The sequence below is a fragment of the Narcine bancroftii genome, chromosome 3 (genome assembly GCF_036971445.1).
Source record: "Narcine bancroftii isolate sNarBan1 chromosome 3, sNarBan1.hap1, whole genome shotgun sequence".
In the NCBI taxonomy this organism is placed as follows: domain Eukaryota; kingdom Metazoa; phylum Chordata; class Chondrichthyes; order Torpediniformes; family Narcinidae; genus Narcine; species Narcine bancroftii.
The window spans coordinates 352,436,203-352,450,361 of record NC_091471.1 but is presented as its reverse complement, the minus strand read 5'-3'; the positions used below and the strand labels follow the sequence as shown (position 1 = coordinate 352,450,361).

At 38.9% G+C, this 14,159-nt stretch overlaps 1 protein-coding gene across 7 annotated transcripts in view; it reads right to left on the bottom strand.

The window, feature by feature from the left end:
* The window catches only part of cep112 (centrosomal protein 112), a 399,081-nt gene that overhangs the window by 58,884 nt on the left and 326,038 nt on the right, over nt 1-14,159 (bottom strand). For all 7 annotated transcript variants that reach the window (XM_069929793.1, XM_069929789.1, XM_069929788.1 and 4 more), the window contains one exon: nt 12,516-12,665. In XM_069929793.1, coding sequence (XP_069785894.1) covers nt 12,516-12,665 — 150 coding nt within the window. The remainder of the gene's footprint in view (nt 1-12,515; nt 12,666-14,159) is intronic.

The window sequence follows — 14,159 nt, the reverse complement described above, 5'->3', positions numbered from 1 at the left end:
CACTTCACCAGCAAGGACAGACCCAAGGATGACAAAAGTATCAAGATGCACAAATATATGTTGCAATAGCAGCCTCTGAAACCATACAATACAAGGTTATTGACCTGGAATGCGAGTTCCCATGCTTGCTCCACAGATATTGCATCCAGCAATCTCAGATCAGATTTCAGATTTCCAGCATCTGCTGTAATTGGCTCCAGATGTTTTCTGGCCGTTTCATTATTTGATTGATAGCATTTAAAGATATAGAACCATAGAACATTACAGCACTGAAACAGGTCTTTTGGTCCACCCAGCCAATGTTGAATCTATTATTCTGCCTCGTTCTGCACCCGGACCATAGCCCTCCATGTCTCTCTCATTCATGTAGCAGTCAAAATTTTTCTTCAATGTCAAAATTGAGCCTGCATTCGTCACTTCAGCTAGAAGTTCACTCCACATTCACCACAATCTGCATGAAGAAGTTACCCCTAATGTTCCCTTTAAATATTTCCATTTTCATCCTTAACTCCTAGCTCTGGTCTCACCCAACCTCAGTGGAAAAAACCTCCTTGTATTTACTCCATCAATACCCCTCAAATTTGTGTACAGTGTACAAAATGCCCACAGTCATAATCTCTACCCAACCAATACACTCTTGTCCATACATTTTCAGATCCTGGGCACAGCCCACTTACCTCAACCTCTGCCCTAATCTCTTCCATCTCTCACAAACCCACAGCCTCAACCAATATCCATTCAAGTTCTCAGGCCACTCTTAATGCCTCCCCATTAACAATTACTTCTGGTCTTTATAATTATATCAAACTATGTTTTTTCTGTAGCAAGAAATAGATCAGATACTTTGGTCTGGTGTGTAGAAGTTAGTGCAAGATTCATGAGTTCTCTAATCTAAACATTTTAATAAAATATAAGCTTTCATATATAAATAAAAATCTACCCATGAAGTGCTCAAAAGCTGATTGCTTATGCAGTTTTTATGTGTTAATGTTTAAAAAATTTCACAAGCCTCATAAATATTCCAGTGAAGATACACAACATACAGAGATAATTTTGCTTTAATCAACCTCTATTTTCTTAACTAATTGTCAACAAAGAAATCTTGATCACAGGAGCCCTGTTCACAGGTATCTGATGTAATAAATGAGAGGCAGGCTGATGTAAGATTGTGGCAAATTTTCCACATTCAAGCCTTTGATTTTTACTAATGTACAAAGTACACAGCAGCAAACATTAAAGACTAAATGTTCCTATCATTCAGAGGTAGAAATTACATCGATGGAGCCAAAAATATAAATTTAAAAAAATGAAGGAATAAAGTGTCACAAAAGACTTTTCAGTAAGCAAATATCATGTTTTCATGATGGACATTTTTCAATTGCTGTATTTTATTTAGTATATTCAGAGATTCATGGAAAATAGGAGCTGAAGGCCACTCAGCCCTTTGATGCTGAACCACCATTCAAATATGATCATACATCTAAGTACCCTTTTACCGCTCTCTCTCTCTCACACTCTCTGTCTCTCTCCATACACTTTGATCCCATTAGCCACAAGATCCACATCCAACTCAGTTGTGAGGATTTAAAGCTATTTCCTTTTAAGATGTGCGACACTGTTCTCTCAGCAGCAAAATTCATGCACTAATTTAAATGTGAGACCATACCAGGGGGTTGAATATTAACAGCTAGACTTTGCTCTGGATATTTAGTTTGGTTAGGCTTTGAACTGATGATTAGGAAAATAGAATCCAGCAAAATCTGTGAAAAGAGGAAAGAGAAATCTGGTTACCTGAAATTTTTGAATTCAATATCGAGTTCCAATGGCTGCATTCTGTGTGCCTAGAGGGAAGAGTTGCTTCAGGAAGGATGCGGATACCATAGAGAAAATGCAGTAGAGATTCACCACGATGTGGGCTGAAGTTACAAGCGGAGATGGATAGGCTGGATTTACTTTCACCAAGATGTAGAGGGCTGAGCGGTAACTTTATGGGCATTTATAAATATCAAGGACATAGAGAGGGTAGGCAGTCAGAATCTCTCTCCTAAGGCAGGAGAGTCTTAATCTCGAGGGCACAGGTTCAAAGTGAGAGGGGAGAAATGTAAAGGAGGACTTTTCCACAGAGGGAGGTGGTTATCTGGAACAAAATAAATGCCAGAGTAAGTAGAGGCAGGTAGAATTACAATATTTAAAGGGAATTTAGGCAGGTACTTAGATAGGAAAGGAATAAAGGAATATGGGCCTAATGCAGGTGAATCACCATATTCCGCATGGATGGGGTTGGCCAAAAGGGCCTGCTCCTGTTCTGAAAAGTTCGAGAATTCAGTTCTCACATAGGACATTGTTGGAAGGTGTAGGTGGCCAAAGATAGAGGTGTAGAGTGAGAGCGGAACAGAGAATTAAAATGAAGCTAAGTATTGTCCTTGAAGCCTGAATAAAAATGCTCTGCAAAGTGGTCACCCGAACTTGATTTTTCAAAAAATTTGTCCAGGAGACCATATCATGAGTATCAAATGCATCAGGCTAAATTGATAAATTCAAAGGAATATGTGAATCTTTCCTCAACTGATATAGCTGGTTAGATCCCTGGATAGCAGAAGGATGACAGGTGAAATGGCCGTTGTTGCAGTTCCCACAGTTATGTGGGAAGATGCTATGAGAGGGCATGGATCCATATTTATAGAGCAATCCCATTCCTCACTCACATTCCCTGTAACCTATTCTCTGTACACTCCCACCAATTGTCCCATTCCTCTGCAAGTTTCTACCATTCACCTGCACATAAGGGGCAATTTACAGTGGTCAATTAACCTACCAACATCTTTGGGATGCAAAAGTAAATTGTAGCATGCAGGAGACCCATGTGGTCACAGGGCAAATATGAAACTCCACATAGACAGCACCGGTGGTCAGGACTGAACCCAGGTCCCTGGAGGTGTGAAGCACCAGCTTTGCTAGTGGCATGCACTGTGTGTGAAAGTGTGAATCTGTCCTTTTACCTCTCACTCTCACCTCTCTATCTTCCTACATTTTTTCCAACAATGCCCAATGTAAGTTCAAGCACCTCATCTTCCAAGTGGGAGCACAATAATCCTTGGGGCTCAGATACTCACCTTTTCTTCTCCATTGATGGATATTTTGGCTTCAATTTGTTCCTTTTCTTTTCCTAAATATTTAAATCAGTTGTCACTTTGGTGATTTTGGTGTATCCCAAGCATTTTGGCCATTCCTTGTCTCCCTCATTTTGCTTCTTAAACCAGGCTGACTTTCCCACTTTTCCAGTTCTGAATAGGATCCTTAAACTGATGAAGGGCTCAGGCCCAAAACTTTGGTTTGTATATCTGTACTTCCTATGGACGCTGCAAGACCTGCTGAGTTTCTCCAGCATTTGTGTTTTTACTACAATCACAGCAACTGCAGACTTTCATGTTTCACTCCTTAACCTAAAATGTTGACCCTATTTCTCTCCTCAGTCCTTTCAGCATTTTGTACTTCTTTGGATCTCCTGAATTTGTAGTTTTTTTGCTTCATTCACTGCTGACACTCTGTTTCAGCTTGATTAGCACTGGATATCAAAGAAGAATACATACCTTTTAAAATCAATAGATATTTGAACTGTAGGGATATTCATTCTCACACCAAGCCAGTGTACAATCTAAGATCACACCTGGACATTATACATCAGGTTCACTGGATTGCAGTCTGTAAGAATTCCCTTTTCCTGCCCAGGGGTCAATTGAAGCAGTTGTACGACAACTCAGAAGGCAATCCGTCAGGGCTGGGAATGGCCAATTTGGTTACATTCTGCCATTGCTAACAGTCCTTCCAGCATTGCAACTATTCCGTATCTAATCTTGGCGAAAGCAATTTGCAACAACCAACTAATGTCCTCAGATACAGTTTGCCTACTTAACCAGATATTTAAAATCTAAATCACCAATCGATTGGCCAAATGCATACACACCCACTTAAAGGATAAATTGACACTAGGGTCCAGTTAGCTGTGAGTCAATTTTCTGAATGAATTTCTCTTTTGAAAATATGGGCTCCTTCACCAACTTGTAAAAACCTGCAAAGAGCTATACTATATACTAAAGCACTAGATTGCTGTTATGGAGTCAGTGGAATAACACAACACTATAATTTGTTTAGTTTGGATTAATGGCTTCTTTGAACAATCGCATCTTTTATAAATTCCACATAAGAAATATGTTTTCATCAACCACAATAAATACAGACACTTTCAAAGGAAAAGATGAAATCTTTTGGGTTTAGAATAACCCACAATTTACATTTTCACATATGGTGACATTCTTTCACATGGGAATTTTCGCTCACTGTACAATACATATTCAGGCCCAAAGTACTTTGATATCATAATGTTGTTCGTGCTTTATTTACGGAATTAACATCAGTAACTGTGGTCCCACACCAAGTGAGGGCACTAATTTATTCACAACATTGATATTGTTGCCACTAATTTCTAGTTACCACTGTTAGTTAATCTTCATTGGGTTGTAGATGGGTTGTTATAGAGGCTTCGTTGCTCTGTAATTTGGCAAGGGTGGTGGGAGGAGGGGGAAATAAATTCAGCCATCGCTCTCTACATTGATCACTACCAAATGACTGGGAAACCTGCTGACAGTGAGTTTTGAGTGGGAGTTCCCTGAATAGGTCTCTTTGACTGTGGCACATTGCTGGGGTTAAGTAGATGTAAATGTTTATGGCAGGCACTCAGTACCAACAGAGGGAGAGATAAATGGCAAAAGTCACAACTTCCTCACATGAGCAGTCATTGGGTTTAGCTGTATGAATGAGGCAAGATGGCCTTTTGTTCCATGAGGTTTTGCCATTTGGATATATTCTATGTCAGGAATGCATGATTTACCAAGATGTCAGTCACAGGGAATTTACTAGACGACATTACCCTAGCCATACTTTAGAATTTACTTTCTCCCTGTTGAGTACGACTGCACAGAAGAATTAATTCCAGTGGAAAACTTAAGAGGTGATTGCAGCTGGTAGAAGAGGTCTCATCTGAAAATTGCATTCCTTTTTAATCTGCAAAGAAATGACCCTCACTGTCTCCAGACTGGCACGTGGTAACTTAGTCAACGTATCAGTCTGCAAACATACAAATTTTGGCAGGAGTAAGTCACTTGGCCCACTTCAGCCGGTTCCGCCATTTAATAGGATCATGGCTGAACCGACTGCAACTTCAACTCTGCATTTCCCACTACCCATGTGAATATTTCATCCACTTGCTCATTGAGAATCTACCAATCTCTTCTTTTAAAATATTCAGACTATTTTTACCTTCCACTTTCCTTTGAGGAGAAGAGTTTTATGATCACTCTTTGTAACCCTTTAGTTCCAGATTCTCCTACAAGAAGAAATGACCTGTCAAGGAGAGCCCTCAGGATCTCAGGTTTCATTAAATCTCTTCTCACTCTTTAAAACTCTAGTGATATAGAAGCTTATTCTGTCCAATGTTTCTCCTATCTGGAACGATACTTGTACTGGTTGTAGAAACTTCAAGTGATCAACTACTGAAGGAGTTAATCATAAATGTCAATCATTAACAGGACAGCACTTAAAACAAAAATAAATACTTCCTCTGCATTCCCAGCTTTCTATTCAAGTGTGTTAAATAATAAGCCCCAATCCTGGTTTTACAACATACTCTCTGGTCAGCAATGAAGAGCCAGGTGGCTATTTTAGTACAGATATTCACCTGAACTGAATATGCCGAACCTGAGATCAGATCAGAGCTGATGTGTGCTTTGCTTCTGCCCTTCAAAGTAAATGCAAACATAGATTGGACCTTAATTCAATGTCTCATCAGAAAGGCAACTAATGTGAATTTAGCTTCGGTTTGTAAGTACACCTTTCCTCAGGTGTGTGAATTGGGTTTCGGAAGATTTGTTGAACACATTGTATACACGATTGAAATGTAATGAGTTGAATGGCCTATTCCAAAATCAGTCTTGGGTTTAATCAAGACTACCATTATACTGGCATACAGCTGGAGAAATTGTCCCATGTACATTTTATAAAGCTATTTAGTCAATATTTCTGCAATTCATCAGAAGGAATAAGATCTCAGCTATCTTTCTGTTTGCTTTTTTCCCTATTGATTAGTGCTTTAGGACTGGAATCTAATTAATAATTTCATCAATCAGATACATTCACAGTTTTGCCAGAACTTCATGGCAGTCCATCTAGAGAATGCTGGATTCTATGAGGGAATTTGCTCCACTTAGACAATCCATTGAGAGAAAAAGAGTGCATAAATATTATCTAGTCAAATTCTACAATATTCATTCACTTCTATTTGCCACTGAGAAAAGGCAAGGCCCCACCTGACTACTTAGGCAGACATAAAGGATCAAAGGAGAGCAGAGAAAATCTGCTTGACAACATGGTTAACAAACACCACTTAAATATATGTTATCTGGTCAATATCTCACTGCTGTTGGTGACAGTCTGTGCTACACAAACTGGTTGTGTACACTATACAATAGTGACTTCATAACCAAAATACTTTATTGGCTGTAAAGTGCTTTGGGGATGTCCTGAGGTTATGAAAAGAACAAGTCGAAGATATTTCAGTAATAGGAACCTTTTCAGTGTGGCAAAATATCCCAAGGGACTTCACAGATGCATTGTCAAACAAAATGTAATGCTAGGCACAGGGAGATATCATTGGGGCAGATGAACAAAAGATTAGTTAAAGAGGTAGATTTCAAGGAGGAAAGAAAGAGATGAATTCTTGGTTACTGACCAAAAGAAGGTTGTAAGGGGCTGAATGTAACTAGTTTTTCCAAACAGGCTGCACAGGCACAAAGGATGAAGAAGTTTCCTCTTGTTAGTTGAAGGCATCACTATCGATGTTATAGCAATTAAATACAGAATTATAGAACAGGAGGAAACTGTAAATTGCATGAGTGAGGCCTTTGAGGCACAGGCAAACAATAGCAAGAATTTTAAAATTAAGACATTGCTTTACCGGGAGACAAAATGGATCAACAAGAAAGTGGGAATGGATAATAAGACATTGGTTTAGACCGAGGGAGCAGAGTTTGAAATGACTCTGAAATGAAGGAATTCCCTGGAATAGTCGACTCTGGAGGTTACAAAGGTATAAATGAGCTGAAAGATTTCAATGAACTTTCATCAGAGGATTTTGCTTCTATTGTGGTCAGTGAGTGAGCTGCTGTCCTGGTTTTGCGAAATGCCAGAAAAACTGATTTAATGTTTTCACATTGATATCCTTTTTGCATTTCCTGTTCTTCAAAGTATCCACCTCTTGCTGTGAATGCCTCAAGATCAGAAAAATAATAGTCATTTACTGAAAATCTACCCACAAATTTATTCTTATGCTAAGAAACAAAGTTGTGCCTTCTTACAGTTTGCCCTCCATCTTTCCTTTTTCCCTCTGGTGCTAATTGCAATGTAAAGCACCAGCACAGCAGTTTCCATCAGTGATGGAAGGGAATGGAAGGAGGGAATGGAAGGGACCAACAAGCCTACCTCCTCGTACCACCTCTGCCTAAAATAATGCTGCACACTAACATCAGATAACTTTGGTGTGAAAAGGGAAAAATAACTTTGATCAACCCGACTTCAACAATGAGCAAACTCAGTTGCTTTGCAGGAATTCCTTCAGAAACTATAGCATTCTGATACCATTGATTTTGAAATATTTAAATCTTTCCTTGAAGTTCTGTTGGACGGCACTGACTGGAGCCAAAGAGGACAACCATGTGACTGTGTCTAATGTTAGAATGATATTCATTTATCAACACCTTAAATAATTGATGAACTTATAAAATGTTATGAGATGTCAAGATTATTATTTCTAAAAATAAAAAAAATTAATTAAAAAAAAAAAAAAAGATTATTATTTCTATCACAGTGCAACCATAGGACAAAAATGCAGAGGATTTGTATCTTGACCTTTTGGGAGATGCAACTTTTCAACACCTGGTGTGCAACACTTGCTGGATTAAGAATGGGTGAGATTTACCAGAGCAACCCGAGTGTGGAAGTAAACTTCTCTGTGTTGAAATATTTTCCACTACTTAGAATTATATTTCGAGTATTGGTGATTTTTTAATTTCCAATTTTTTTTTTTTTTTTTATTTTTTATTTTTCACACCATAAATCACAATAGCCATGATATACACTTTTTCTTTTCCACACATTTACAGTGACTTTTTCTCCCTCCCCCCTCCCTCCTCCCAAACCACCCCCCCACCCCCCCCTCTCATCCATTTTAGGTATACAATCTAGGTTGCATTAAGCCAGTCAGACAATGTTGTCATTCAACAAAAATACACCAGAAATTCTACTGAGTCCATTCTTTTCTTTCCTTCTCCTTCCAGGTAATGATTGTCCCTGGTAGGTTTTCGCTATTGTATTTAATGTAAGGCTCCCATATTTGTTTGAATATTTCAATATTATTTCTTAAACTATATGTTATTTTTTCTAATGGAATACATTTATTCATTTCTATATACCATTGTTGTATTTTCAAATTATCTTCCAATTTCCAGGTTGACATAATACATTTTTTTGCTACGGCTAGGGCTATCTTGACAAATCTTTTTTGTGCATCTTCCAAGTCAATTTAATTTCCAATTTTGATGAAAGGTCGTACCCGAAACATTTTTTCTCTTTTCAGAAGCTAATAGTCTTGTAGTTTTTGTTTTCAGTGTGCTGGGTGTAACAGAAAGCCTCGGGCTAGACTTGTGTCCTCCCAATTAGGCCACGGCTACAGTTCCTTAAGTACAAACTCAGAACTATTTTCTCCAAAGTGATGAACGTAATTTTTTGGAATTAGCCCAGGCTACAAATCCATAATTTATTGCAAGTTTCCACAATTTTTGCATTGGCACCTTTCTGAGATTAATCTCAGGGCCTTCTAGGTCTGACTATCTCGGACGCTAGGAAACCAACCCACCTTTACTTGCTTATCACAAACTGAACCAGCACACAGGATGAGGAAAAAAGAGGAAGCCTTTCTGCCATCATATGTTTCTCTGCAACATTTTCTCGACCACATTCCCATCCCTCCATCTCGTCCCCATCTACTTATACACTAGGGCCAAATTAACCCACCCACACCAGGACTCAGATAGGGCATGGATAGAAATTGGAGCTCTCAGAAGAAACCTGTGCTGTCTCAGTGAGTTCATGCAAACTCCACTCAAACAGCATATGAGGTTTTGACTGAACGTGGGCGAGGCGGCAGCTCCAATGTCTTGCCCACACGCTTGCACTCTCCAGCTGCCTAGTAATGAGGGCTGCTTCTGTCTGTGAGATTGAGTGAACAGTCATGTTCAGCCCTCCCAATGTTCCATTTACTGTGTCTTCTCCACAGCTGGACAGGGACTGTAAGTTTCTGTCCTCAGGTTTTAGAACCCTTTTGAATAAGGGAGTGGGAGAGGAAAGAGAGCTGCTGGATCCTGTGGTGCAGCATTTCCAGTCACCTTTCTGTATCTGGGGAGCAAGGTGAACAGTCACATAATCCTGCAATGGAACTCCTGTGATGTTAAGAAAGCACCTAGAGGTGGATATCTAACAGAAATATAGTTCAGGAATTTGGAACATCATTGCTATATTTCCCCGTTAATCTGCTATTTGTATTTTCCTCAAAATGGGATAATCCTCTCCAATAGAAGATACAATTTCTCTCCAATTTGTTTTAGAGAAAAAATTGTAATATCCCTTAATCGTTGGTGGCAGATATAATCATCTTATCTGCAACAGACGTCATTATCATACTTTAATCTGCTTTCCTTGGTACTCTCTCAGAATTATTTTAAGGTGATTTGAAATGCTCAAATGTCAAATGTTATGCTGTTGTGGCTAGTTATTCTCTCACAATCAAATTTATGGGCATTAGGTAGAGGAGTTCATATTTTTAGTATCTTAAAATAATGATAATTGGATGCTTTGAATTCAGCTGGGAGCTACAGCAATGGTAAGACATTTTAATGGAGAAGCTGTTCATATCTTGATCCTTTACAAACAGTACAGCATTATTTTTTTAAATAAGAGAAACATGCAGATGCCAGTAATCTTAAACCAAAAGCAGGCCAGGAAGTATCCATGTAAAGAGATAATATTTCAAGGACCTGAGACATTCATTCTGTTTCTCTTTCTTGCCCAACCTATTGAGTGTTTCCAGCACATCTTATGTAAGCAATTTTTGAAGTGTGTCAACTATCACAATTACTGTTTGTAGATAACTTTTCTCAGATGTGGTGTCTTTTTTGTATCTCTAAAATGTACAACTGATTGCAAGGTCATGGTTATATGCTTCTAATTTAGCCCCATTTTTACTGTCATCTCCTGAAGGTGCTGGGAGTTGGATCCCTTAGCAGCTCCCTGAAGCTAATTTCATTTTTGGTCAGTAATTACATGATGGATACTCTAACCACATGGGAAGTCCTTTCTCCTTTACCTGTTGAGGGAAATTACAGCAGCTCTGCTACCATTCTGAAATCAGCACATCCTATTTAGTGCTGGGGCTTAGGACTGGTACCATCCTGATTTCTACCTCAGTAGCGCACTGCACAGGTAAACTTCCAAATGACAAATTCCTCGTTAATAATAACGTGAAAGATCAGCTCACTGTCAGACTAGGAAGAACAGAGGCAAGGACATTTGGACCATGTGGATATAAAGTGTTATCCCCATGGCTTATTAATACGTGGGACAAGTGTAGTATGTGGGCGTGTATGGAGTTATGTTGGTGTATGTTGGGGGAAGGGGGATTGGGGGGATCACCTTGATACTTATACTCAATTAGGGCGGTACAGCCCATAAAATCTAAATGTATAGTCCAATGAATCCGAGCACTCCTGGTGAGGGGACGCCAGTCAGATTTCTCAGTTGGAATATTAGAGGAATGGGAAGCCCTATCAAAAGATTAAAAGTTTTCACCCATCTGAACTGGTAAATGGAAATTGAGGAGAAAATGTAGGAAGAGGCTATTGAGAGAATTCATTCTACCACTTCCTGCACTTGCTTAGGATTTATTCATTTCAAGTGCTACGGAGGGTTGACTGTAAGCCATTTATCCTGCAATAGAGGGCAAATACAATTGGTATAATAGCTTCCCTTGTCACTTAAGTCACGTGTTTTATCAGTGCCCTAAAATATAAAGATTGTTGAGTGGAGTCTTCAACATACTATCCAAAATATTTAAAATCAACTTGCAACCCTGCCCATTGACTGAAGTATTTGGAATCTCTGACATCTCCCTAAATTCCTAGCAGAAAGACACGATAGCATGCCTGTCCTTTTTTTAGCCAAGCATCTAATCTTGTTATTTGGAAGTCTGACAGGAGTCCTTCTATTCCACAATGGATTAAGGATATCAATTTCTTTATTAAACTGGAGAGAAAAATCAAATATATATTAAGAGGGTGCACTGGAAAATTTCTCCAAAAATGGGAAACTTTATGCATTTTTTTCCTCTGAATTATGAGTGCTTATGGAGTAAAAGACCAACGAAATAATGATGATGCTGTCAGCAAAGGTGCCAAGGTGCTCAGGGGTTGAGGCTCCCAGGTGTGTATCTGAGGGTCTATTTGAACATTTGTGTATATGTGTGTTGGATTTTCTGCTTAAGAAAACAGGAGCATAATGTACATCTGTATGATGTATACAAAGTTGTTTTTGATGCTCATAAGTATATTTTGAAAAAAAAAGTGAAAGTTATTTAAAAAATTGGTTATCACCTGTGCTTCACTACATGGGACTCTGAGCCAAAAATTGTAGGATTTAGTGTCTCATCAACAAGCACATAACCAAGGTTGACTACCTAATGAAATATTCAGTATGCCATTTAACTAGTTATTACACACTGACTCACAATAGTGAAGGTTTCAAAAGTGCCTCAATGTGGAACACAATCACGAGCTTGACGACATTTATCCACCTTGGATTGGGAATCATTGCTAAATCCTCAGGCTCAAGTTAAAAGAAGATACATTCTCTGCATAGTATTTGGGATGACTTTTTGAAATCAATGATGCAGGAACAGGTTTTGGGTGGGTATCAATAAAATTATAAAAATTTGTGCTTAAGTTTGACTTTTGAACTCGGTGGGGTCAGGTTTTAATTTTACACCCATCAAATCATGAATAAGTTTGGGTGGTCTTGAAGTTTTGAATGATTATGAAAATGCAAGCCCATTCCTTCGTTCTTGGGGAAGTATTCAGTGAGTGAAGTGAGGAGTGATGGTGGGGGGGGGGGCAGGGTGGAGATATGAAACTCTATGTGCAAGTGAGATGTTGTTCCAGCATCACAACGATCAGATAAGATGGTACTCCCATAAACATTTACAAGTGGAGGTAAAGGATGGTTGAAAGTCTCAAGACAAATCCCACTGAGCTGGTGAATCATGTTGTTCCAGCATCACAACGGTCAGATAAGATGGTACTCCCATAAATATTTACAAGCAAGAGAAACTCAAGGGTATCAAACTTTCTTTTGTTTACCTTGTTATCTCTGTCATTATCTCTAATCAACAGCCTCTTCTCATCTTCAAATTTTCCCACCACCTCTTGAAGCTGCCTCTCTGCAGCCAACTGCTCTCGACTGCTCTTTTCCTGCAAGGTTGTAATTGTTGATTGAAGTTCAGCAATTGTCTGAAAATGAAACAATAGCACAGGTTCCTTAAACATTACTATTTTCTGAAGCCTGGCAAAACTTTAAAGTGTGATAATGCTATGAAAACAGTTGAAATTATTTATCAGCTGCCAAATTCAGGGGAATTTTCTCAGGATCTTTAATTGTCATGGAATTTCATCTGCAGAGCAAAAGATAAAAAAACAAGCATGTTGCCACACTTACTTTTTTGTGGTGTTCCTTCATGTGGTCTGTTATCAGATATAATTTATGAATTTGTCCCAAAACAGTGTAGATGTTGCTACAGGTGCATGAGCTAACCCTACACTATCACTTAAAAAGCTAAAAAATATGGCAGATGCTGCAAATCTGTAATAAAAGCAAAAGCAAAAAAAAATGGAGAAACTCTGGAGTTCAGGCAGTGACTGCAGAGAGAGGAGCAGACATCGTTTCAGCTCACAAAGACCTTCATGAGAACTGGGGAAGGGTCATTGACCTAAAGTGCTCAGTTTTTGTTTGCTGCCCAATCTACTGAATATCTCCAGGATTTTCTACTCTATTCTTTTAATGGTTGCAGAAGAAATTTGGATAACCAAATTGCATAAAATTATGAAGGCATAGCTGAAAATTCCAGAGTTAGATAATGGTAATTTTCTTTCTGCAGTGAATTACAAGCAGACTGGAAAACTAAGAAAGGGGAAAAGAAATCAAGATATCACCTCTGGCACAACATCCCCAGCTTACAATGCATGACCCTTGTCCTTCTCCACGCTTTAGTGAGATTAACTACCTCTGTGAAAGGGCATTGGTGGTATCCCCAAGTTCTCCAAATGCATAGACAGGAACCAATGTCAGTGTTCTTTTCCAGGTCAGCACTGAAGCCCAAGTACACTCATTTGGCATGTTGTTTGCATGATCAATGCCAATATATGCAAAATAGGACAAGAGGGCACAACTTCAAGATGGAAGGGTGCCCATTTAAAACTGAGATGCAGAGGAATTTCTTTAGGCAGAAAGTGGTGAACCTCTAATTTGCTATCATGGGTGGCATTGGAAGCCAAGTCATTGAGTGTACTTAAGGCAGAGATTGATAGGTATTGAAATAGTCAAGATATCAAAGGTTCCTGGGAGAAGACAGGGGAGTGGAGCTGAATGGAAGAATGGATCAGCTCATGATGAGTGGACTCAATGGGCCAAATGGCATATTTCTACTCTTAAATTTTAAAGTCTAAAATAGACACCCTGTTCCAAGATATTTTACTGGTAAAAGTTACCAAGGTAGACAAAGGAAAGCTCTTAGAATATTCTCAAAATTTTACTAAATGTTGCAGCTTCCTCTGGGAATACTTGGCCAAAGACTTCTTGGAGAAGAAAAGAAGCATTTGGAATGGCATCGAAAAACCTTGCATTCACACCTCAGGAATACACATGGGCCTAGTTTAAATGGCAGAAGGAGGGCACAACCTCAGAAACTACCAACCAGGTCACACTGCCAACCATCTTCTGCTCCATCT